The sequence below is a fragment of the Amia ocellicauda genome, chromosome 11 (assembly GCF_036373705.1).
Source record: "Amia ocellicauda isolate fAmiCal2 chromosome 11, fAmiCal2.hap1, whole genome shotgun sequence".
NCBI lineage: Eukaryota > Metazoa > Chordata > Actinopteri > Amiiformes > Amiidae > Amia > Amia ocellicauda.
In genome coordinates, this window is record NC_089860.1 from 31,435,209 (window position 1) to 31,461,179 (window position 25,971).

General features: G+C 40.9%; 2 protein-coding genes and 6 non-coding genes across 8 annotated transcripts; 7 read left to right on the forward strand and 1 right to left on the reverse strand.

The window, feature by feature from the left end:
* Positions 1-12,540: 12,540 nt before the first annotated feature.
* Positions 12,541-12,612, reverse strand: trnaw-cca (transfer RNA tryptophan (anticodon CCA)). The gene has a single exon. It is a non-coding gene; the product is annotated as a tRNA-Trp (tRNA).
* A 124-nt stretch (positions 12,613-12,736) lies between these two features.
* On the forward strand, positions 12,737-16,408 carry rpl13a (ribosomal protein L13a). Its single transcript, XM_066717451.1, has 7 exons — positions 12,737-12,816; positions 13,657-13,729; positions 14,152-14,217; positions 14,537-14,638; positions 15,157-15,242; positions 15,429-15,488; positions 16,160-16,408. Exons 1-7 carry the CDS (start codon positions 12,796-12,798, stop codon positions 16,367-16,369), a joined length of 618 nt encoding a protein of 205 aa, XP_066573548.1. The 5' UTR covers positions 12,737-12,795; the 3' UTR covers positions 16,370-16,408.
* On the forward strand, positions 13,344-13,426 carry LOC136763779 (small nucleolar RNA Z195/SNORD33/SNORD32 family). Its single transcript, XR_010821092.1, has one exon. It is a non-coding gene; the product is annotated as a small nucleolar RNA Z195/SNORD33/SNORD32 family (small nucleolar RNA).
* Positions 14,000-14,083, forward strand: LOC136763778 (small nucleolar RNA Z195/SNORD33/SNORD32 family). Its single transcript, XR_010821091.1, has one exon. It is a non-coding gene; the product is annotated as a small nucleolar RNA Z195/SNORD33/SNORD32 family (small nucleolar RNA).
* LOC136763793 (small nucleolar RNA SNORD50) lies at positions 14,706-14,775 on the forward strand. Its single transcript, XR_010821104.1, has one exon. It is a non-coding gene; the product is annotated as a small nucleolar RNA SNORD50 (small nucleolar RNA).
* LOC136763781 (small nucleolar RNA SNORD34) lies at positions 15,283-15,361 on the forward strand. Its single transcript, XR_010821094.1, has one exon. It is a non-coding gene; the product is annotated as a small nucleolar RNA SNORD34 (small nucleolar RNA).
* On the forward strand, positions 15,665-15,745 carry LOC136763780 (small nucleolar RNA Z195/SNORD33/SNORD32 family). The gene has a single exon (XR_010821093.1). It is a non-coding gene; the product is annotated as a small nucleolar RNA Z195/SNORD33/SNORD32 family (small nucleolar RNA).
* A 991-nt stretch (positions 16,409-17,399) lies between the features above and the next one.
* On the forward strand, positions 17,400-24,137 carry LOC136763434 (heterogeneous nuclear ribonucleoprotein R). The gene is made up of 11 exons (XM_066717452.1): positions 17,400-17,601; positions 18,881-19,050; positions 19,400-19,518; positions 19,844-19,951; positions 20,314-20,427; positions 20,761-20,937; positions 21,143-21,278; positions 21,547-21,752; positions 22,146-22,295; positions 22,490-22,611; positions 22,748-24,137. The coding sequence occupies exons 2-11, from the start codon at positions 18,894-18,896 to the stop codon at positions 23,349-23,351; spliced, it is 1,893 nt and encodes a 630-aa protein (XP_066573549.1). The 5' UTR covers positions 17,400-17,601; positions 18,881-18,893; the 3' UTR covers positions 23,352-24,137.
* Positions 24,138-25,971: the final 1,834 nt, after the last annotated feature.

The window sequence follows — 25,971 nt, forward strand, 5'->3', positions numbered from 1 at the left end:
TTAAATAATACATACAAATTGAAATGTGCACATTGAAATAAAATGTACTCTGGATAATTGCATAGTCATGGGACCGTTGTGGTGTTAAGCACTTATCTGGAGCAAGTTATTAAAATACAATACACATATAGTCTATGTGCATGAGTACATGTCAGTGTGTCCTCGCTCCTCGAGCCTCGAGGCTGTTGCTGGTGTAACACACTGCGCTGTGTCAGTGTGTCAGAGCACCTCGTCTCAGCAGCATGATTGAAAAAGTGATTTTGTTAGCTTCATGGTTGTCATTATTTGCTTCTACGAGCCGATCAGAAGGTATGACTGTAAAGTAGGAAATATGTTGTTCAACTTAAAACGGACTAGTTTTTCTTACGAGTACCTCAAATTTAATTGAAACAAGTATTTCACTTTTCACTTAACGTATTGAAATTAACGTGTGTATGTGAACTTGTTGTTTATTGAGCGGTTCTTACCCCAGGCCCGGTGGGACCCCCTACCCTGCTGGTTTTTGTTCCAACCTACTCCTCAATTACGTGAACACTTAATGTAACTAATATTTTCCTAAATCAGACCCTTTAAATTGTTTAAAAACAGTAGGGGGTTATGCATACAATTTTATAAGGAACTTGTTATCTTATTAAGGAACCAACTGTATCAGTTACATGATTAAAAACGTACCTGGGATGAGGACGACCGTTTGAGATTAACGTTACTTTTTGTAAATATTTGACGTCTTTGAATCCAATGGTAGGCCTTTGAAATGAATATTCATGAGGACTGCAACGCACACACTTTTTACGACACTGCCGCTGTGCGATAAATAAAGAGGTGGTGAGTATGTGTCACCATAGCCAGCTTTCTTACCAGCAGTGTCGAAACTAACATCAGGACCTCGTTGTCTCTTTCATCAGACACAAAACTGTATCGGCCTCTCTTGTGTAATCCTATATGTATCAACCAGATAGTGGTAAACACCTTAAAAAATGAAAAATGTCTTACAAATTTGTTGCGTGAATCTGGCAGTGAATCTCTTTTAATGTTTAATATCTGATGATCTCTGTTCAGCTGTTGGTAATCTCATGAAATAATTGCTAATTAGCTTAGCTAGCTACCCTAATTTATTGCCGCCATGTTTTTAAAAATTATTGAATATTGAAATTACGCATGCGCATCAACAATATTATTTAGCTAATTGAAACGGTTTGTATGTGTCCAGTGCAGTCCCACAGTCTTGTAGCTGGTGCTGCTGTGCTGTAACTTGTTTCCTTTAAATGTGTAATTTTATTGTACAGTTATTGCTACACATCTCTACGTAGGTAGCATTACCATCAATCACCTTTACACAGCTGAAACCCTGACACAGTTAGCATTATGATGGTACAGTGCAAATGTAAAGTGCCATGCAATGTTGATTTCAGTCTTGTGGTCAGCAAGTGTATAAATGTTGCAAATATATTTTATTTATATATTTAATATTATTCTTACGCAGCATATCAAATTCCAGTGCTCCTTTAACTTGGACGTTATTAAATGTGTTATTATAATGATAGACTGATAATGATAAACTTGTACCTGTTTATTTACAAATTCAAGTGCGTGTAAGTCCTAGTTAATATTTGTATTGTTATCATTATTATTAATAATAATAATACAAATATTAACTAGGACTTACACACACTTGAATTAGTAAATAAACAGGTACAAGTTTTAAAATCTAAACAGTGTTCTGAGCATGCGATATCCATCAAACAAAACAAGTAACAAGCATCTACTGATGATCTCTTAATCAGTTTTATCTTCTCAATGTATGTCTGTGTATTGATCAATGCATCTATCAAGAGGATTGCGGACAGGTTGCTACCAGGTCACAGTGGCGGATCTCTCGTTTGGACGGAGGGAACTGCATGGGCCTTGGAGAGTGGCCGTGGCAAGCCTCCGTCCAGGAGAAAGTCAACAACTCCTACCAGCATTTCTGTGGAGGCTCCATTATCCACAAACTGTGGGTCCTCACTTCTGCACAGTGTGTCTTCTGGAGATGAGTGCACAGCCTTCTCGCGGTGTCCAGGGGGCTCTTGTCGATCCAGAGGCGTGCTGCACAGAGGGGGGAGAATCAAATCAATGATAGTGAATTGCATTATTACTCTTATAAGAATAGCAGTTGTTTGTATGGCGTATCAGTCCTCACACAGCCCCTCCTCCTCACCTCCACAGAGAGCCTGAGAGTCTGCGGGTGAAGGTGGGGGTTGTTGATGCACATGGCTGGATTACAAACGTCACGCAGGAGTCCCAGGTGACCCACATCATCACCCACCGGGAGTACGACCCGTCCTCATCCAGGAATGACATTGCCCTGCTGAAGCTGCACGCCCCAGCGGTTTACCCCGAGTACGTGAGGCCCATCTGCTTGCCCGACAAAATGCGACAAATTACAAAATTATGAAAGCATGTAAATATATTGAATTGAATCAGTAAAGCAAATAAACTGATCAAGGGGAACAGTGATGCTGCAGGAAAACTGAAGGGCCGTTACCTGTCACTCAGGCTGGCGTGCTGCTCGCTGGGGCTACCTCCTGCAGGACAAGAAGTCCTCTGTGTTTGGTGTGCGGCAGTATGATGAAACTCTGCGTTTACACTCGTGTGCAATATTTCTGTTACTGGATCAGAAGCCGTGCAGCGAGGTTCTCATGCTCTGCACCCACTCGCCACTTCTAGGAGAACCTGAACCACAGCCTGTACCCAAGAGATGAACACAGACCCCTGAGTCGGCTCATCCAATAAAGTTTTGTTTTAAAAATCATGCCAACAGCTCCTGCCATTCAGTCTGAGGGAATGGGCTCTGTATAGCAGTCGCATCTCTCATCCACTAGATCAGAGACACACAAGCGCACACTAGCGTGGCCTCACTTCACAGAAGGTCACAGTGCAGGGGTTGGCGAGGGAGTGCACCGTGCTGGACAGTGTTGAGGGGGTTGGCTGGGTTCGAGTTCAAGGGAGAGAGGTGACAGGCGTGTCTATACAGGCGTCACTGTGGAGTCTCTGCCCCTAGCAGTGCTGGAAACACACAGGACTTTCTACAGTGGGTACGTTTTAACTCTTCTTCATGAATCCAAACTTGTCTTTAAAGAAGGGGGTGTCTAAACTGCATTATGCTGGACTACACCTTGTTACATCACATTTTTGTGGGACTGTTTTACTGACCTGGCTTGTTAATTGATATCTCATTAATATCTGGTGATCCCTTTGTTTGTAAATGTTTTAATTGGTGAGAAAAAGTGCATGTATACTATGATCATAAGAAACATCCATCCACCTTCAAAACCACTTATCCTGGTGAGGGTCATGGGGAAGCCACAAGGTAGGAATACACCCAGAAGATGATGCCAGTCCATTGCTGGGCAACACACACAGGGCAATTTAGAGAAACCAATCAGCTTAACCTGCATGTCTTTGGACAGTGCGAGGAAACCAGAGTGCCCAGAGAAAACCCACACAGACACGGGAGAACATCCACACAGACAGGCCCACCAAGCCAGGACACGAACCCGGGACCCCGGAACTGTGAGGCAACAGCGCTAACCACCGTGCCACCCTCATAAGAAACAGACTTTCCATAATACCTCATTAATAACACCAGCTCCTGTGCAGGTACCTCTCTAAAGAAGAAGGGCCTTCGATAAGAAAAGTGTAACGTCACGTATTGATTGATGTAGCAGCAGTTTTTTATTTTCTCTTTGGGTTATGAGTCACTGTGCAAGATGATAAAATTACATCTAAAAAGTACATTCCCAGGTGGGGGATTAAGTGGGTTCAGTCAGTTTAGCGCAGTAAAATCCAGCACATTCTCGGCTGGCTGATGATGACAGTAAACCCAGCAGGGGAGGTCAGAGTGAAAGATGATTGAAGGTGAACTGGTATCATGTGACACTGCAGCCACAGTGCCTTATGGGAAGAGCACATCAATGGGGTCTTTCAGTTAATGTGAATTCATTCCATGCATTACCTGAAGGACAGTAGGTTCAACCAAATCAATATCTGACACATAATAAATAACAGCACTTCCAGTTTTGTCTGCATTAAAAACATGTATTTTCCCACACAAAATGCAGCAAATCCTTAATGCAGAAAAATTTCACAAATGATCATATGAAATGTGTGTAATTACTTTAAAAGACCGATTTACAAAATCTATTTACCGTTTACATTAAAATAGCTTTGTATTCATTGGCAATCCATTCAGAGCTCCATATGACATTAACAAATACTGCACAAACACAGGACATGAAAACCTCTGAGAACACAAAGATTAAATAATATTATTTGTTTATTTATTGAATGTAATCATTGCGCTACAAACCAAGTGTGGGACTTCCCAAGCACCACTCCAAACATGCAATATTGATTTCCTTGTATAAAACACATGATCCATCAAGGGATTTGCCCAGGATTCTTTATATACTGCTTCTGTCCTCTGGTTGCACTCAGTGTTCTCAGAAAGAGAACAGGCTCAATAAAGGGCAACAGAATCCAAGAGCTTTGTGTGAAACTCAAAGTTAACCCTTGTTTTCCCATTCAGACGGTGTTACTAGTGCTGATGCCACTTTTCCCACCCGCCTCCAAGAGGACATCTACGAGCTGAACGTGAGACAACAGCATGACAAAGCAAGCAAGTGTTTTTCCTCTACACGTGTACCGAAGTGGTGGGACTAATAACACTGAGGGACGGTAATTTATTTCCCCTTCCTGTTTGCTTTGAGCCTTTTTCAGAAGTGTGAATCCAGTCAGTGAAACAATGGTCTAAGCTGAAATAATAAAATAACACATATATGCATTTCCCCTGTCTGTTGTAGGTCTGTAGCAACTATTCATTCAGAATGGCATCTATAGGTATTCCAGCTTCCTGAGTCACTGAATCCACAGGCCAGTGGAGTGCGTTTCCTCTCATTGTCTTGTATCAGTGCATACAATGGTGTAGGTCAGGGGGGCACAACTCCTATCGTGCAGGGCTGCAGCCTAGCAGGTATTACAGGTCTCTGAATCTCTGGCACCTTTGGGTCTGAAACAACTTTGTACAATTTGTTCCAGTAAAGCCCAGGCAGAGTTGAGTTAATGGAGCTAGGAGTTTATGGCGCAATGGGACTCTGCAGGCCTTCTGGCCTGAAATTTGTGTCACCCTGGTCATCCAGAGCACTGAGAACAGTAGGGCTGTGTGGAGCGGTCTGTGTCCTGGCAGTGAGCGGCTGGCCTGCAGAAGGCCTCGCTGGGCAGAGGTCCAGAGGGCCCGACCGCGGACAGCACCACAGGGTGGGCAGGCCCCTCGGCCTGGTCACGCATACGCCCAGGAGCACGGCACACTCATGGCGGAAGGCTGTGCAGGCCAGGCAGAACAGGCAGAAGTTGATGGCGGAATTGAGGGCCTCCAGCATGGTGCACACCTCCGCCAGCATGGCCAGGGGGGCCGCAGCGCCAGGGCCGGACAGCCCTGCCGAGTAGAGCAGGAAGCGGGGCAGGCCCAGGGTCACGGCAGTCAGGGAGACGGTGAGCAGCAGCCGGGCGGTCCTGTGCAGGCGCAGCTGGGAGCGGGTCCAGGCGGTGGTGGGTGGGCTCTGCCCAGGGGGCGTGTTGACCCGGGTGCGCTGGCGGAGCCGATGCACAATCAGGACGTTGAAGGTGATGAGGAGGAGGTGGGGCACAAGGCCGCAGACGAAGGTGTGGATCCACAGCAGGGAGATGAAATCCGTGTTGCTGAAGAGCGAGCAGGGCAGCTCTGTGTGGTTGGAGTCCGCACTGGGGGCCGGTGACCACGGCTTGAACTTGCTCAGCAACCAGGCCAGCACCGACACCAGGTAGGAGAGGGCAACCAGCACCACCACTGTGCCCTGGGCCATCTGCGGCTGGGCAAACCAGCGCCGGGCCCTCTCTTGGAAGAGTACCAGGTAGCGCTCCACGGTGAAGGCCACAATGATCCACACCGAGCTCAGCACCGTGCCGTACTCCAGCACAATGGCTAGGCAGCAGCCCGAGGGAGACGCCCAAAAATCACCAGCATCCAGGAACATCTGGCTGAGGTTGAAGGTGCCCGCCCACACTAGGGACAGTGTGTCGGAGCCCGCGAGTGCCACCAGGTAGATGGTGGTTGTCTTCGAGAGGTGGCAGGGCCGGGTGAGGATGACAAAGGCTGCAAAGAGGTTAGCTGTCAGAGAGAGAGAGAGAGAGGGAGAGGTGGGAGTAATGATTACTTAGTACTATGTCAGTAGGATCCTTTTTTCATTTGTAATTCTAGTTTAAACCAGTATTTAAAGGTACAGAATCAAATATTACGTATTAAGATCATCAAAACAATTGTACATCAAATAGTTTGGTTTATTTAATTTTGATTAATGCACTGTAATGCACAGACATACAGTAGCGGGAAAGTAAGGCAAACAAAAATTATATTCTAAATGATAGAAATTTGAGTAGAAATTAGATGTCTTAATCATCAATGTTACAGTACAGTGTTCTTTAATAACCAGTTTTGTAGGACCCCTTATATCAGGCATGTCCAAAAATACTTGTTTATACTACTTACTTGTCTTCCTATAGTTTTTGTTCACTATTTACAAATGTAATATCCTACTGCATTACTTACAACAATCAATAATGAATTAAATTAATGCAATTAACTCAAACCCTAGACTAGATCCGTTATTTCAACACAAAAAAGTAAACAAGTCTCTTTACTAGTTTCACAAAGCCTTTCAATTACTGTGAGCAAGTCTCTATCCAAATAAATACATAAATACATTAAATAATAATAATAATAATAAAATTTGCAAGGATTATTTTAATTGATAAAGGTATTGTAAAATCCATGTATTCATGTTTTAGCCTTACTGGTGCAGTGAACGCACTGGAATAATATAGTTGGCTCATCTCTTATCATCAAAAATGATTATCATTTAAAATGACAGTTTCCATGTTAACGCATAAAAGTACAGCCTATTAACAATTCTTCAAGCTGATACCTTTCTTGTTTACTAATCATCTTCAAATCTTCAAAAAATGAAATATCACATGCAAGTGTTAGTGTTACTTAGCTTAACTTAAATAAGGGTTACGTTTTAGGCCTATAATTTGTAATTCTGTGCCACTGGCCTATATTGCAAAATAACTGAAAACACCTCATGCCATGCATTATACTTGGATTATATTTACTTTATTTTTAAAACATCATTGCACGCCTTTTTATATGCTCCTCTATTCTTCTTATTCTTATTATTATAATTAACTTTTGTTTTTTGATATAACACAAAATTAAATGATTAGAATATGATACATTTAATTTTGTTACATCAAAAAACAAAAGTGACTCACATCCACACAGAAAACTAGATAGTACTACTACTACTACCACTAATAATAATAATAATAATAATAATAATAATAATAATAATAATTTTGACACATAATTACCTTTTATCTAAATGCACACCTAGGAAACATGGAGACAGAATGTTTTCATATTAAATTTGGTTGTTTTAGGCTACTATGTACAGCATACTCGGATGTCAAGTGATTTTCATTCAAATGAATCTGTATTCTCACCTGGTATCCCCATGGTACACAGCACAATGTAATAAGCTTTCTTTAACTCAACAAAGGAATCCACATCCATTTTTGTATTATAAAGTAAAATTGTGTTTCGTGCTGGAAGCAAATTTCGTAGACTGACTCATCTTACATAGCTGGGGTTTCCTCATTTCTGTGTCTTAACAGCTCCAGTGAAAGGCAGGTGTTGTGTCCTTGCATCCCCTACACACCTGTGAATGTGCCGTAGTGGCAGGATTGTGCCTTTATGCTGACAGGAGGGATTGAGGACCGTCAGAGTTTCTGATGAAGTGGAACTCAAACCAGGGACATTCTGTAAGCCTGTACTGGGAACACCGGCCGATTAGCAAATACAATTCAGACCTATCAGCTTGGGCTCGGTTGTCATGTAATAAAGTGCTAATGTCATTCTTCTTGCTTGGTGAAATGTTGAGCTGCCAACCTCGTCAGGAAGCCGTGTCAAAATAATCAATGAACTTGGGGTTACTCATTCACTTACCGGCCCTCACATCACCTATATAAGTTATGCAAACTGATACCAGAATTGTACTAGTTTGCCATATAGATAAACACCAGTTATGCAGCTCAGTCCATGTTTTAGCTTCTAGTAACTGTTTATATGTATAATGTATATACACTCACCTAAAGGATTATTAGGAACACCTGTTCAATTTCTCATTAATGCAATTATCTAACCAACCAATCACATGGCAGTTGCTTCAATGCATTTAGGGGTGTGGTCCTGGTCAAGACAATCTCCTGAACTCCAAACTGAATGTCTGAATGGGAAAGAAAGGTGATTTAAGCAATTTTGAGCGTGGCATGGTTGTTGGTGCCAGACGGGCCGGTCTGAGTATTTCACAATCTGCTCAGTTACTGGGATTTTCACGCACAACCATTTCTAGGGTTTACAAAGAATGGTGTGAAAAGGGAAAAACATCCAGTATGTGGCAGTCCTGTGGGCGAAAATGCCTTGTTGATGCTAGAGGTCAGAGGAGAATGGGCCGACTGATTCAAGCTGATAGAAGAGCAACTTTGACTGAAATAACCACTCGTTACAACCGAGGTATGCAGCAAAGCATTTGTGAAGCCACAACACGTACAACCTTGAGGCGGATGGGCTACAACAGCAGAAGACCCCACCGGGTACCACTCATCTCCACTACAAATAGGAAAAAGAGGCTACAATTTGCACAAGCTCACCAAAATTGGACAGTTGAAGACTGGAAAAATGTTGCCTGGTCTGATGAGTCTCGATTTCTGTTGAGACATTCAGATGGTAGAGTCAGAATTTGGCGTAAACAGAATGAGAACATGGATCCATCATGCCTTGTTACCACTGTGCAGGCTGGTGGTGGTGGTGTAATGGTGTGGGGGATGTTTTCTTGGCACACTTTAGGCCCCTTAGTGCCAATTGGGCATTGTTTAAATGCCACGGCCTACCTGAGCATTGTTTCTGACCATGTCCATCCCTTTATGACCGCCATGTACCCATCCTCTGATGGCTACTTCCAGCAGGATAATGCACCATGTCACAAAGGTCGAATCATTTCAAATTGGTTTCTTGAACATGACAATGAGATCACTGCACTAAACTGGCCCCCACAGTCACCAGATCTCAACCCAATAGAGCATCTTTGGGATGTGGTGGAACGGGAGCTTCATGCCCTGGATGTGCATCCCACAAATCTCCACCAACTACAAGATGCTATCCTATCAATATGGGCCAACATTTCTAAAGAATGCTTTCAGCACCTTGTTGAATCAATGCCACGTAGAATTAAGGCAGTTCTGAAGGCGAAAGGGGGTCAAACACAGTATTAGTATGGTGTTCCTAATAATCCTTTAGGTGAGTGTATATATATAAATCTAACAGATAGTATACAAATATAATATACCAACATACATGTTAATCATGCATCGACATTAAGGACAACTGGTTGTCAGTGTGAGACACAATTGGCAGAGACTGTTGAAGAACAACCACACAATGTTTAGACAAACTGAACTGAATGTCATTATTAATGCGTTTTTTAACATCTCCTTATAAATACCACTGAAGCCTGGCTGGATGTCTAATTATGAAATGCATTTTGAAGGTGAAAGATCCTGCCCCTGTGGATTACAATTAATTTAATCTATTGAAGTGTATTTATTGCTTCAGCAGTATATTAAAAGAACACATATTTCTTTCCCCAGTAACCAATGAACACGCCCCATGAATTAATATGAAAAGAACCAACAGCATTCAGGATTAAATAAATAAATATCCAGAGCATGTACAGATGTAGGATATTTACATTATAGTGACAGTATTTAAGCAGTATCTCAGAGAACAAATTGTCCTTTCTTGACCTACGCTCTGATTTGTTTGACAGGGAAACATATCTCGCTAGAAAACAATATTTCAATATTTTATTATCTAAGGGCTTGATTTATGTAGGTGTTCTTGCCACAAACTAGTGTTTATACTGTTTAACTAGTATAATATAGGATTGTGCTGTTGCCTTTTCGAAAGTTGTAATCCAGGATATAGTATGCTATCTGGATTGTCAAGGTCAGAAACTAGATATATAATTGGTTTTAGGATCAAGTCTGCAAACCTCTGCTACAGACTAATGGACTCTTTCAGTGTCAAGCTGAATTTGGCTACCAAAAAAGAAGTACATAAAATAAGCAGTATCTGTTGCCTGAGGTCTTTCTAAAAGTATGGTGTGTATCTATGTAATCCTGAATCCAGAGATGACTATGGTTAGAGGGGACAGAGTATTCACATAAACTGTGTATGAAGAAGAGAAGGTGGATATTTTAAAAATAGTTGTAAAGGTTGGGCAGCAACACTGCAAGAAACAAATGTTGCAGAATGGATTGAAGTTACAAACATGGGTGGAAATCTAAGGTTTGGAAAAAAGAGCAGTGTTATGCTCTTACTGTTCCCAGCATTTAGAAAGCCCTGTGAGTGCTTTTTAATAAAGTGAAATGCATACATTGTTTGATTAAGTATATATTGTTTATTCCTTATTCTTCAACAATGAGCATTGGACAGTTGTGGAGAAATCTGAGCAACTTTGAAAAACACAGATTGAACCGTACCTGTTCTTAACATCCCATTTATCTTTCTAAATAGTGAAATTGAAGTGGAAACCTGGTCTTGGAAAGAAAACTCAATACGATTATCAGACTTTGTGTCTTACAGAGAAAAATAATGTTATACATTTACAATAACCATATGTTACAAACTTTTTGCTTTTGTTGTTGTTTGTTTGTTTAGCTGTGTTGCTTTCTTGCTTTGTTTTGTTTAGTAGTGGCTTAAATGATCTCATAATTTAATTGAAGGGACCCAGAGTCAACTGCAAGTGTACAAGCTAGATCCACATACTGTACAACTCTTATCTGTAAATAACCACCTAAAATCTCCAATAACATAGCTTTAACATAGCAGGACAATGAGGAAATCATTGCTTATTAATGGTTGTTGCAGATATTTAGTTCTTGTCTATTAACCTGGGCATTCCTAAATCAATAAAAGGTATCATGCTACACCTGCAATTTTGTACTCAGGATACAAAAAAAAGTATAAAGAAAGAAACCAACCAACAAACAAAAAACATCCATGCACAACTGCTTTGGCTTTTTCTAAGGCTGTGCAAAAAAAATATATAAACTAAATCTAAAAATAATCAGCCCACACTGCCACCTACTGATTAGTCCAGTCAACCAGCAGTTGATTAATCAGGAATGGTGGTGCTGCTGCAGCAGTGCTGTTGTCCTCTGGGAGACTCTAGCACCTCCCCATGGGCAGCAGGAGAAGAAGCTGACTGGAGGGTCACCATTTCTTGCTTCTCCAGCAGGTCTAAGTGACACCTGCAAACTAGACCAACACCGTGAGCCACACTTCATCAACTGTGAAGAAGACCGTGCAGAGTCACACTGCTGTCCCAGAATATACCTCATCAGTGCAAACCCAGTCTTAGTGGCGCTGCCATTCCTGCAGCCCTGGATAAATGAGCTCCTACACATCTATTAAGACGCAGTAATATCCCTGATGCTTCAGCTTCAGCTAAAGTCTTTATAAATAAATAAGTACTATTATAAGCCTTCTTGTCTTCCTTCCTGTTCACTCTTTAACCGGACTATGAAGAGACACCAGGCATGCTCATATTCTTAAAATATGTGTATAGATATAGGTACACAAGCTGGAAATATATAAATATATATACCAAGTTCTTGTGAAGAATATAATTATAATTATATAACTATAATATAAATATTACTTTTAGTGTAATATAAGAATAATATGAATAATGTATTTAAAATCGTATAAACAAATTAACTCGTTTTCATAAACCTGTATAGATTTGAACATGTCCTTTTATAAAGCTAAATTGTCATTTTCTAAATCTTTTAGAGGTTTAATTTTAAATGATTGTGAAACTGATCTCAGAATATCCTTCAAATATATATTCAATGGAACCCATTCCCACTGCCCAGTTCCCTCAGCTATAGGCCCTACTGTGATTATGCTGATGATTATTATTATTATCTGGTGAGTTGCATTGAATAAACTGTAGAAAAGTCATACATGGGTTTATGGTTACATACTGTAGCCTGATTTAACAACTAAAAATGTAAACGCTGTGCTCATTGGAATATATCATTTGTTTTACTTTCTAAAAACATATTTTTCTGCAAACATTTGAATAACTTACACTAAGTAAAATATAAAAAGTTCCCTTTCAAAATAAGAAGTGAAGGGCTACGTCACCAGACTATAGACACACAAATACAAATAGGAAGTAGAAAAACTGTTGAGTGTTTTCGTTCAACGGGTCGCGTTTACTTCCAGATCCGCTCTTAACTGCAGTCAGTCCTAGCATTATTGCCCATTGTGAAGCAATATCAGTCAACGTATAATCATACAAAATAAATACCCCCCCCAAAAAATAAAAACAAAAAGTTTGACCCCGACGTGATTTGAACACGCAGCCTTCTGATCTGGAGTCAGACGCGCTACCGTTGCGCCACGAGGTCCTTGTCATAGTTCGCTTCTTCCTGCCTATAAGAGCCTCGCGTTTTCATTCCGTGGCCACCATTGGCTGCTGAGCTGTACGTAATGCATTCGCCCCGCCCCTTACGTAACGTCGGCAAACTAAGCCCCGCCCCGCCCCTGATTTCTAGCCCGGGTGTCCCCGTCTCTCTCTCTTTTCCCACATCATGGCGGACCGGTTCAATAAGGTGTGTTGCTGCGCTGCTGCAAAAAGACAAAAATATTGGGCAAACATGCATCAACTGGTGCCAAGCCAGGGCCAGTTCCAGCATAAGTGCCCCCTTGTTTGATACCTGTAATATCGAGGTATTTCGCTGGATGCCTTGGTTTAATTTTGAGTTCTAAGATTGGCCGGTTGGCAGAAGAGGTAGCCCGGCATGGATTGTCCTGAGGCGGGCATGCTGTCAGGCCCAGTGCGGTAAACTGAGAAATTCAGGGTCTGTAGATGAAATATATTCTGAGAGATGTGGAGCAGCTCGATTGTTTTGTGATCTGTTTAGTATATGTGATTATGCGAACCTTTGTCTTGTTCTATTGTCTTAAGTATTGATGTAGGCCTCAGTACTACTTTACGCTTGCATGCTGGATAGTGGTGGGACGCGCTACTGTGTCGTTACTAGTCCATATTTTGCACATGGCATGATTTACTTTGTACTATACGTGTATATGTATATTAAGATACTTAATTGCTAAGGTTCCTGTAGATCCAAAGCTGGACGTCGGTGATGATGTATCACATTGAGTATTTGAGTCTCACGACCATGAGAATACTTCACATGCACTACCATCTGAGACGGTTGGCCCAGGATGAGTCCATGACCCGTCACCGCTAGGATTGCGTGGCTCTTGTATTCTGGCTTTATAGCTGGACAACTACTTTTCACGGTATTGATCTCGTATTTTCAGTTTATTTTGCTCTACTGCAGTAAAATGGACGCAGACGTGGCTTTACAGTACCCAGTGGTGTTGATCTCTGGCCTCATGGCCTCAGCACTGCAGGTGTCCGACGTTGCTCTTGTTTCTTTCAGGTTCTGCTACTTGATGGCAGAGGGCATCTCCTCGGCCGCCTGGCTGCCATTGTGGCGAAGCAGGTTCTGCTTGGTAAGTATCTTTTTAACTTTTTTTCATGGGGTGGGGGGTTCTCCAGCCGTATAATGGAGAACTAAAGGCACAGTACTATTTTAAGAATTGCTATATAGTCCGTTTTATTAATGGATTGGTGTTATATAGACCAACTTGCCAAAAACGTGTTTCTGATTTGATGCTAGTTTTAAGCCTTAATACCTTTCAGTATTAGACTGAAGAGAAGTAATTTTATTTTGGACCATGTTTTTTCTAGATATTCTTTGTAAAATGAGTTCCATGTGACTGGCTGTCATTGATGATGCTTTTCCTATTGTATTTCGAGTTTAACTACCATGATAAAACCTGACATGCACTACCATCTGAGACAGCTGCCGGCCTCCTGCCAGCATTTTGAACCCAACCTTTTGACATGCCTAAGCACTGTAATTGTTTTCCAGGACACAAAGTGGTTGTTGTGAGATGTGAAGGGATCAATATCTCCGGAAACTTCTACCGCAACAAATGTAAGTAACCTTTCCTATCTGGGATCCACCAAATTGATATTAACCTGGGTCAGGAACTGTCTAGACCGGAGTATAGTTCACTTTACAAGCTGGTTAAAAGTATGTTAATGGAGAGAGCTAAAATGCTTTTAATGTTGCAGGTCAAAATGAACTTGTATGTAGAACAAATGTATAATGATGAGTATGGGCTTTGCTAGGCCCCAAAGGAAAATAGGGAATAATGATACTTAGGAGATCTTGCTAACCAGTCTTGTATATGTGTGTTTAGTGAGTAAGTGTGCTTTTTTGAGCTCCTGTTTACTTTATTGCTTTTCTATAGTGAAGTACCTTGCCTTCCTGCGCAAGAGGATGAACACCAACCCCTCCCGTGGGCCCTACCATTTCAGAGCCCCCAGCCGCATCTTCTGGAGGACTGTCCGAGGTGAGGCATCAGACAGTGACATATGAAGTGCACCCAGTTTATTTAGCCACACAGTGGTCTTTCTCCTGAACTGTGATGAGTCTTATCCCGAAACTGATCTCGTTTGATGAGACATAAATGGATCTGACTGCTGAGTTCATATATATTGTTCATTTTCTCTGTGTAAATCTGTATTTTAAAAATTGGCTATTGGTTAAATGCATGAAATTGTACAGATTGTTTGGTATTTGCTATTTAAAAGCATTTTAATATTGCTGAACAGATTAGCCCAAAGTTTGTATCAATTTTAAAAGTATATGTGATAGGCCTTAAAACAATGTTTCCCACTAAAATGTGATGGAGGGACACATTAGTAATGTATAATCCCCCTAATGCTCTGATATACAATTAATTTCACTCTTAAATCAACACTGCCTGGGAGCACAGAAGCAGCATAGCTTTTTGGTTTGGATTGCATTCACATCACATTACATTATGGTTAATTTAAAATACCTTTTAATTGTCCCCGTTTCACTCAGGTATGCTTCCACACAAAACAAAGAGAGGTCAGGCTGCCTTGGAGAGGCTGAAGGTCTTTGATGGGATCCCCCCTCCCTATGACAAAGTGAGTGACTCCCACATCTGCTCTATGCTTGGATGCTTTTTGCTGTCAATGATGTTGATATTTTACCTACATTGTTCGAAAAATTCAACATGTGAACATCTTAAATATCTGAGACACAGCCATATGCTTTGTGTAAAACTGCCAAGTTTTCTTTGCATCGTTCTAACCAAATCCTCTGTTCTGCAGAGGAAGCGTATGGTGGTGCCAGCGGCTCTGAAGATTGTGCGCCTGAAGCCCAGTCGCAAGGTAAATGTCTACAGGAACTCTCCTTTACCACTGGAAACCATTAATCTTTGCTTTAAATCTTATAAACGTAGGCCTCAAAGATTAATTTGTAAAGTTTCTTACTGTAAATGAAAACCCTGCAGATTGATAGTCCCCAGCTTTAAAACAATTTGCAGGATAATATGTCTTCAGTGCTGAGTGTCCGTGATGATCCACAGTTTAGTATTCGAGTTTCACGACCATGAGAATACTTCACATGCACTACCATCTGAGACAAATGGCACAGTTTTAACTCATTTGATGGATATAAATGGCAGCTTTTGGAAAGCTTAATTGTATTCTAGTTCTTAACCAATTATATTTTAATATTTGTGACGAATTTAGTCAATTTTCAAGCTGGTACTGTCAATTACATTTGTACATCAGCTGTGAATTGGGCTGAGTATTTAAATTGGAACCATGGAAATTCAAATTCAGAGATCATACTCTTGACTAACCAAACCTTTAACTGTTGAAAGTATTGATTTAAGTTGACTTTTCTTCCTCTGTGAACTTAAAGGTTTTGTCTTGATTAGGGTTAATGTAATAGCATTTTATTTAGGGCTTTGGCCTTACATGGTTGCCTGCTTGAGGTGGTCCATATGTGACAATTCTCTAGGGCTTAAACTCTCCTCCTTTTTCCCCCCCACCAGTTTGCCCTGCTTGGCCGCCTTGCCCATGAGGTTGGTTGGAAGTACCAGGCCATCACAGCCACCCTGGAGGAGAAGCGGAAGGAGAAGTCCAAGGTCCGCTATGGCAAAAAGAAGACTGAGCTGAAGCTTAAGAAGGTGGCAGAAAAGAACGTGGAGAGCAAAATCGCCAAATACACTGAAGTCCTCAAACAATATGGGGTTCTTGTTTAAGCTGGCATTCTCGAGTCAAATAAATGTTTATATACAGTACCAGAGTCCTCCAGATTCCTATTTGTGTGTGTGTTGTCCAGGGTCTCATTGGTGGATGTGTGTGTGGTGCCATTTTGATATTGGGGAGGTTAGTAAAAGCAGACTTCCTATTGCAGAAATTTTAAATCTAAACTTTATATTGGAGCCCTTTTTAAAATACTATTGTTATAGCCTGCCTTTTTATTAACTAGAATTGCCAAACATGACACATGGGAACTGCTAAAGCGATTTCCCAATTGGATATCATTTTGGATAGCAGACTGAGATTGAAAGGGTATTTTGTCCATAACTCCCAGATGCTTCAGGGCATCTTCAACCCGCTATGAACACAAGGTTATATCGATATAGTGTAACATTACACTTCACATCAATTTCAAGGTCGCATGCTGAATATTTAACCACCTCAAGAGCACTACTTGGTCAGCCATACCAGGACCTCTGCAGATTTTGCATGATGCAAACTAACGGACATGCATTGTATATTATGGAAAATGAAAAGTACGGTTACCCTGCAATAGTGTTAGTGATTCTGCCCGGTTTAGGAAAAGGCTGTCGTAAACTACGAGATTGCAATGTGTATTGCTGTACAATCGGGAGTGTTGTACTTTGCAATTCGCAACTAAAAGCATCGTCACTGAATCTGTCGCCCACAAAGCGGTGCATTCCTCTTGCGGTCGCTATTTCAAGTGCATTTTACCTTGCTTTGGTTCTGCATCACTACAATGTCCCCGCTTTGCCGTGCTATTTGAGCAGCCATTGGACTGTATTTTTCCATCGTTGCATGCGTCGCATTGGTCTCCCGTACTGTACAATCTGCCCGCATCAGCGTCGGATCCCAGACGGCTGTCTCTCCGACATCAGCGCCCTGATTGGCCCCGCCGTGTGTCCGTCTCCGCACCCGGGCTCCCTGATTGGCCCTCGTCTCTGTCCTGCTGCGCCGCCCTGGAAAGTACCGCGAGAGACCCCGTAGCAAGATTACGTGCGCGCCCCCGCAGCCAGGGTCGGGTTGACCGCGAGGAAGTGCCGTGGACGAGCGCCAGTGTGTCGAGCGTGTTTTCCCGGAGCCGCAAACAAACGCGTCCCGCTCCGCATCCACTCCGGATCAAGACCAGGCCCGGCTCCGAAAGCACCCCTTTTGCGAGATTACCAGCTGCGGACGGAGGCGGCGGTTGATTTACGGCTGTAGAGGCGCGGTAAGTGCGAGCCGGGCGGCTGTGTTGTTGTCGAGTGGGGGGATGGTCTGTGTTTGGGATTGGATGAGGGTTTTTGTTTTCTTTGGTAGGCCCGCCAGCTGGATTTCAAAAAATGTGATCGAATTTAAATAACTGAAACCAAACCCTGGGCCATTTGAATTACGTGAGGGTGACTATAGACGAGAATATATGAGAAAATGAAGGATACCAGCCATGCTGCGTTTGTATAGGCCTGTGTTCAAACGTGCAGTGGCTGGGGGGCGGAACGGCTTTTTGTATTTGGCCGCACGTACAGTAGACCGCTGCTGCAGCCCAGCTCACTGGCACCATTGTGCACCGCTTATTCATCTGAAATCGCCACCAGTAATGTATTTGTGTGTTAGTGTTATAGGGGAATAACAGTATATTCGTCTATACTGTATAGAAAAGCTTTTAATCGGCGCTATAAAAATGGAACTAATGCTGCGCTGAGATTGTGAAACATAAATCCCTTTGCGTTATCGATTTACTAAGCGCTTTTTGCATATTGCTTAAAATCCTCTTCAGTCGCAGATTAGCCCAGGGACTAGTTGGGCGCTTGGGTCAGATGTGTGGACATTTTCCACTGGTAAGCTTTGCTATGCTTTTGCTAGATCAGGGAGGTATTCCCGTCTCCTTAATTTGAATCAACACTAGCTGTGTCTGCAGTAAAAAGACACCGACATTCAGCCCGGCTGTAACTAAGTATTTCAGTGTTCATTTGTATTCTCGGACGCATGCCGTTTTAATTCCGCGGGCATGCAAGTATTTCTTATCTGAAACTAGTGTCACGTTGTCAGGGGGACGCCAAACAATGATCACAAGTGCTGGTTAATTTTTTGCATTGCATTAATTCAACATAAAGTTAGCTTTTTAAATATCAAACGTGCACAAATTCTGGATTTGGCTTAACTGCTTTTCTCTAGTATCTGTGTGCTGAGGTCAAGTGGATTCCTTAGAAGGCTGTTTCACTGTAGTGTATAAAGAGGGCCTTCACCAGAAAATGCATATTTTATATATTATCTGCTTAAACTAACAATTTGAATCACAAGAAATGTTGCTGATACCTTCAGTTTGGACATAAAATGCAAAACCATGTGAATTGTAGTCAGTGACAGTCTTATAGGGCGGCCTTCAAAAATGCCACACTTCCGTTTATGCATTTTCACTCTAGTGTTGTATTGTACCATTATCGAACCAATGTGAGTGAATTAATGCTGCAGTGTCATCTGTTTCAATATATAATACATTTCTCTTTCAGCTGCAATTGTACAATGGCTGCTGAGGTGAACGGCAATTCCACTCAGGTTAAGGAGGAGGAAGAACCCATGGACACCTCAAATGTAACTCATACAGAAAATTACCAGACTTTGATAGACGCTGGTCTGCCACAGAAAGTAGCAGAACGACTGGATAACATTTTTCAGACAGGTATGTGGTTGTGTGAATATCCTCTTTTAAATGTTTTATACTTTTGCTATTATTTTCAGTGAATTGTAATAGAACTCTGCTAGAAACTAAGTAGGAAGAACAAAACGTTACCAGTTAGATGGAGACGTCTGCATCAGAATACAGATTTTAATATATTTTTATGGAGGAGGCACTTGGTATCTAATTTAAGGAAACAATACAATTATTCACAACTCGCCCCAGAATAGCTGCAGCCGATTGAGCGTATAAGAAGAGCACTGTGTAAAATAAAAGTCTTTGCATTGCTGGCAAGAATTTGACTCTATCATAAGTCAGTGGTGGGCTTTTGAATAGAAATATTAAATTCCAGGTTTGGTGGCATATGCTGATCTTGATGAGAGGGCCATTGATGCTTTGAGAGAGTTCAATGAAGAAGGCGCTCTGTCTGTTCTACAGCAGTTTAAAGAGAGTGACTTGTCTCATGTACAGGTGAGGATATTATTATACTGGAGCTCCCATTTTTACAAGCATTATATTTTCATCATAGGATATCATATTATTTTACATAGAAGAAATAATGAACTGTGGAATATTATATTTTTCAGTTTTATTTTGTGGGGGGGGGGGGGTCATTTATTTAGTTGTTTTTCTATTTTAAGAATAGTTTTAAGAAGTAACATACTCAAATGTTATCTTTATACTCTGCCCAGTATGTCACATTTATTCATGGAATTTTGTAGATTGCCTTTGATGGTCGTCTTTATATATATATGTGCATATATATAAAAATGTATACGTGTGTGGTCTGTTTCAGAACAAAAGCGCATTTTTATGTGGAGTAATGAAAACCTACAGACAGCGGGAGAAGCAAGGAAGCAAGGTACAAGAATCAACGAAGGGGCCTGATGAGTCCAAGATTAAGGTAATGCATTCATAATTAATCAAGTTAAATTAAGTGTAATGTGTTGGACATTTTTGGCAGGTGCTTTTGTTTAAGTCTTAATGATTTTAATGCAATCTCTTGTCAAAGTGTTCAGCCAAAGTTAAGAAAAAGGTTTTTTTGGCCCACAAATCCAACTCCAGCTCTTAAAAATTGCCATTGCAAGCTTCCTTAAAACCGCTGACTTTTTCAGAGATAGATTGTAGAAATCGCACTAAGTTGCAAGCTCAGGAAGAGATGTAACCCACTTTGAACACTATACTCTGTTAGCACCATGATTGATGACACCCAGTAATTCCCAGTGCGCTAATGCTAACTGGTATTTCCATGACAATGTTGTGTAGGCTCTGCTGGAGAGGACAGGGTATACTCTAGATGTGACCACAGGGCAAAGGAAGTACGGGGGGCCGCCTCCTGAAGAAGTTTACTCCGGGGCTCAGCCAGGAGTGGGAACAGAGGTTAGTAATTGATTCATAAATACATTATTTTTACATTATTTGATCATCCTGTTTGAGACAACAGGCACAGGACAGTCAGTGTTTGTCTTTTTAACTCTTATTTGTCCCTTCCTTTTATTTTCTATGTTTATGCACCTTTACTATGTATGTTTTTTACAAATTGAAATATACATACCACAGGAGACTTTTTGCAGTAATATTTCATTAGTCATTATTTCAAATTCACATTCCTTAATGATTTGGATGCAGGTTTATTCCAAATCCCAGTTTGCACTGCCTGATGATTTAATGAGTACAAGTAATGAATTGTATATGTATGTGTTTAATTCGTAGGTGTTTGTTGGGAAAATCCCAAGAGATTTGTACGAGGATGAACTGGTTCCCCTCTTTGAGAAAGCGGGTCCGATATGGGATCTGCGGTTGATGATGGACCCTTTATCCGGTCAGAACAGAGGATATGCATTTATCACTTTCTGCAACAAAGAGGCGGCGCAGGAGGCAGTTAAACTTGTAAGGAGTTCTTAAACTATTGAGGCCGTTTTTCAAGATGCATTTTCCTGAGCGTAAAATAAATTCAACTTGAAGCTTTAAAATACTTGTGGTAATGCTAGAGGGTCTTTCAGAGGTCATTTGACGAATGTATGTACAAACTACCATTGTCGAATGTGAGCTTAACTTTGGGGAATTTTTTCTTCCCTGAACCTTCTGTTTTTAGTGTGATAACTATGAAATCCGGTCTGGTAAATACCTTGGTGTCTGCATCTCTGTTGCAAACAATCGGCTGTTTGTTGGATCAATTCCAAAGAACAAGACCAGGGAAAGCATCTTGGAAGATTTCAGCAAAGTCACAGGTTAGAGAAAGATCATTACTGCTGTGTAAGCTATAAAATACATAATGTCCATTTTACATTGCATAATGTAGTCGAATTCAGGTTAGGAAGAACAGACTGCTTTGGCCTTAAAAAATAAATAAAAAATGCAGCTCAGCAAATAAGAGTAAACATTTTAAGTTTTATGAAATTTATTCCATAGATATTTCTCCACTCTTGGCCTTCCTTCACTTCTTTGAGACTATAGCTTGAATGTGATATGAAGTTGTTTCCTCCTTGCATCTTCCAGAGGGTCTTATGGAAGTGATCCTATACCATCAACCTGATGATAAAAAGAAAAACAGGGGATTCTGTTTCCTGGAGTACGAGGACCACAAATCTGCTGCCCAGGCACGGCGCAGGCTGATGAGTGGCAAGGTCAAAGTGTGGGGCAACCCGGTCACTGTAGAGTGGGCTGACCCCGTGGAGGAGCCTGACCCGGAGGTCATGGCAAAGGTACCTTTCACCGTCTCTGGATTATAGTGAAGCCTGTGTTTTTACATTAAATGTTTTATGGAAGTATGTTTGTTGAAATATCAATAGATCCAGAACATACATATATATAGATATATAGTGGGCAGAATAAGTAGGAAAACAAGTATTACTGGACAAAGAAAAGTTGAAGTATGTTTTAATTGATTAGATTGTATTTATGGAACTCTACTTTCCTGATAACAACAGCATTGCTTGGTAGCAAAAAAAAAAAAAAAGTTGGTGCAGTCGAAAGCCAGGTGTTTTCAGAGTTTCTTTACTTATGTTCATCTGTCTTTTGTATATGAATAAATGTATCCATCAGTCAAGGCATGTGCCTGTCTGTTCTTGATGACTTTGCCGATATCTTTACTTCAGGTGAAGGTCTTGTTTGTGAGAAACCTTGCCACCCCGGTCACCGAGGAGCTCCTGGAGAAGACTTTCTCTCAGTTTGGAAAGTTGGAACGAGTAAAAAAGCTTAAAGACTATGCTTTTGTTCATTTTGAAGATAGGGATGCAGCAGTGAAGGTAAGGATGTAAAGCCTCTTTAAGGTGATGCTTCTCTGCGATTCAGGTTTATATGTAACAAAATTATTTCAAGTTGCTTTCATATGATGTCAGTTGTTAAAAATATGGTTAAATAACAATATAATGCAACATTTCTTTCATAAGTATAACATGAAGCTTTGTTTCTAAGTTTTCCAAATTAACATATACTATAGGCAATGCAAGAAATGAATGGAAAAGAGCTTGAAGGAGAAGAGATTGAAATTGTTCTGGCAAAGCCCCCTGATAAGAAACGGAAAGAACGTCAAGCTGCTAGACAGACCACCAGAAACCCAGGGTAAGACCTTTGACCGAGTTCTGAGAAGCTGCCTGTTAGTCTAAGGTGAAGTACAGATGGTGCTAGTAAATCTCTTTAAGGAAGATGGGTTTGAGTGTCGCCTCATTTCCTCTGTACCTTCTCTTTACTTCCCTAGGTATGATGATTATTACTATTACCCCCCTCCACGAATGCCCCCACCTGTTCGAGGCAGAGGTCGTGGAGGCCGAGGCGGATATGTGTATCCCCCAGACTACTACAGCTATGACGAGTACTATGACGATTACTATGGCTATGATTACCATGACTATCGAGGTGGCTACGAAGATCCCTACTATGGCTACGATGATGGCTATGCTATGAGAGGAAGAGGCAGCCGAGTCAGCAGAGGCGCCCCTCCTCCAAGGGGCAGAGGAGCGCCCCCCCCCAGAGGAAGAGTTGGCTACTCGCAGCGGGGCGCGCCCATGGGGGCGCCGAGGGGCACTCGAGGCGGCAGAGGGGGCCCTTCCCAGCAGCAGAGGGGCCGCGGGGCCCGGGGATCCAGAGGAAATCGTGGTGGAAATGTGGGCGGGAAGAGGAAGGCAGATGGGTACAACCAGCCGGATTCCAAGCGCCGCCAGACCAACAACCAGCAGAATTGGGGCTCCCAACCCATCGCCCAGCAGCCTCTGCAGCAGGGTGGCGACTATTCCGGTAACTATGGTTACAATAATGACAACCAGGAGTTTTATCAGGATTCTTATGGGCAGCAGTGGAAGTAGACAAAGAGGGGGTGCGGGGGAGATTGGCAGCAGCTTTGATTGGCTTTTAATTCTTCATCCTTCACACACAGAATCAATAAATAGTCAAAACACACAACAAATTGGCTTAACTTCATCTACGTTCAAGTATCGATTGGCTGCAGTACGTATTGGGCTGAAGATGACAGTGTATATACACACCTTTCCTGAATTTTCTTATCCTTTTGCTTTCCTTGTGGTTACTTGGGACATTTCTGGCTTTAAACACATGAAAATGCTTTTATTATTTTTTGTTTAATTTTTTGTTTGTTTTTTCCTTTTTTTTTTTTTTTTTTTTTTTTTAAAGCCTACATTTAACATTTTAAAGGTGGACGCTCATTTCCAAAAGTTTTGAGACATTTAATCATGAGTATCCAGCAGGAAGCAAATGTTTTTTTTTTCCGGACTTTTTCCCTTCAGATTTGTGATAGACTGCCATAGGAATTTGCTTGTATATAAAGGCTTAAAGCTAGAGCTTTATTTTCCGTTTTTTTGAGGAGATGGGGAAACAAAAATCCACAGAAAAGGAAAAAAAAAAATGAAAAATTTCTTGTATTGGGAAGTTACGTTTAACTGTATGTTTAGCATTTGTAGAAGTAGGTTAATTGTGTTTTTTAAACTGTTATAACTTTCAAAAGTTTTCAAATTTGCCCTAGAGAATTTGGTTTGGCTAAACCATAAGAGCCGTGGCAATCTGTTCTTTGATGTGTTTGTATTTATAACTTGTTCTTGTTACATTTCAATAAAACTCAAACGTACATCATTCAATTATCAGCTATTTCAAACTCAGTTGTGTCATGAAATATTTAATTCAGTTGTGACTTCTCAAAGGACCATGTTGAATGGAAAAACTACATATGTGATTGATCAGATTGTTTAAAAAGAGTTACTAAAATGTAAATACGCCAATATTGTGCTCTTAAGTATTTAAAAGGACCATTCTAAATTCATTTGAATGTAAGAAGAATCTTAATTTTTTGGATATTTGGTTGTTGCTTTAGATCTGCCCCTTTTCCAAAAATACTAATCTAAAATATATGTATATGTACAAAAATGGCAATACTTGCCCATAACCACAGTTTAAACCAAAGTGGGATTAACATGCTTGATGGGTAGTAAAATTGTTTTCCTCTTTTTTTTTTTTTAAACAAAGAATTTAACCCTTTGCTTTCCAGCATCATGGTGTTTTTTGTATTTTAGTCAATATTTCTCCAGAATGGATTAAGCAAATGGATTAATCAGTCTATTTTGAAGTGGTTCTTTCAACAGAACTCGTGTTGTGCTTCTCCTACCAATTGCACAATGAGAAAATCAACTGGAGGCTTGGATTCAACTCGTTCACTTTGAAGAACAAAGTACTGTGACTTCATTACCAGGAAATTGGTTCAGTTCTGAAGAGAAGCAAATTAAACTATATGGTCTTAGGAGAATGATCAGTAGTAAGTCTCAAATTTCTTCCATCCAAAACGGAGATTGAGTCTACATTGTCTATATACCAGATGGGCTCTGTTCACAAAACTTAGCTTACATGTAATTTTAAATCTGATTTAATAAGTGAGGTTTGAATGAAAGTAAACATTTACAATTCATTCACCAGCCATATACTACATCTAATATACGAGAAGTGATTTTCAGAATAGTGTGTGAGTAGATGGTGATTTATAGTTTTGAGAATATTGCCCACTTTCTTGCAAATGGTGAACGTGAACATAAATGTTTTGGCAAACCAAAGGGTTAAATTTCTTAGGGATGAAGCATGATTTTGCAAACCAATTAAAGTTTTTACATTAGAGCTTTTTTTTTTCCCTAGTAGTTTTTTTTTTTTTTTTTTTTTTTTTTTTTTAATAATTTTGTTTTGTTTTTTAAGTTTCTCCTTTTATTCCAAATTACCCAGGTGAAGAAGCGGCAGCTGCAGCGATAGAGTGAGGAACACATCACAGCTGTGTTCTTCATGAAGGGTGAGCTTGGTTTCAACTCTTCACGACTAACTGAAGTTGTCTCTTCCTCTGGGGGGTAGTTTCACATTCTGGATGTTTTGCTCAGTAAAAGGATTGATAAGAATTTTGGATGACCACTGTCCTAATATTTCATCAGTTATGAATGTGGTGTGTGAGAGATGTCAAACTGACCATCACAGTGCTGGCAGAATTCAGTGTTGGAACTATTGGGCTACAGGTCATTTCAATCCTTCACCTTTTAGCAGATTCACTATTGTGGAATGAAAATCATACAACACCATTCTTGGAATGAGACAGTTGCTGTTATTTACTGAACAAAACATTGAGAATGGTTCAGCCCTCAGATGAAGGCTTCAGTTATGAAGCTTCCCCAAACTAGTATGCAAAAAATAAAAACGCTTTTTACCATTAGTCACACTTTAAAAGCAGAGGATTGAAGCTTTAAGCTTTCCTGCTAAAGGTAATCGCACAGTATATTTCAGTTGGGCACAGACTTACATATGTGGTCTTAATGGGACGAAGACCCTCAGCAATAAAGGTCAGGCTGGTGTAAATTTTGTTAAAATTTCTTCTGGGGTGATCCAGACTTCAGAATGTCAAGGCTGGCCTTAAGCACAGCTCTTAACATACTGTAGTTCACCCAT

What these genes read in the sequence shown, in the direction of transcription:
- rpl13a (XM_066717451.1), top strand. Translation starts at nt 12,796, where the DNA reads ATGGCGGACCGGTTCAATAAG. An exon ending in CTTCTGGAGGACTGTCCGAG is followed by an intron (nt 14,639 to 15,156) that starts GTGAGGCATCAG and finishes CGTTTCACTCAG; the next exon opens with GTATGCTTCCACACAAAACA. An exon ending in TCCCCCCTCCCTATGACAAA is followed by an intron (nt 15,243 to 15,428) that starts GTGAGTGACTCC and finishes TCTGTTCTGCAG; the next exon opens with AGGAAGCGTATGGTGGTGCC.
- LOC136763434 (XM_066717452.1), top strand. Translation starts at nt 18,894, where the DNA reads ATGGCTGCTGAGGTGAACGGCAATTCCACTCAGGTTAAGGAGGAGGAA. An exon ending in GGATAACATTTTTCAGACAG is followed by an intron (nt 19,051 to 19,399) that starts GTATGTGGTTGT and finishes ATTAAATTCCAG; the next exon opens with GTTTGGTGGCATATGCTGAT. An exon ending in ACCCGGAGGTCATGGCAAAG is followed by an intron (nt 21,753 to 22,145) that starts GTACCTTTCACC and finishes TCTTTACTTCAG; the next exon opens with GTGAAGGTCTTGTTTGTGAG.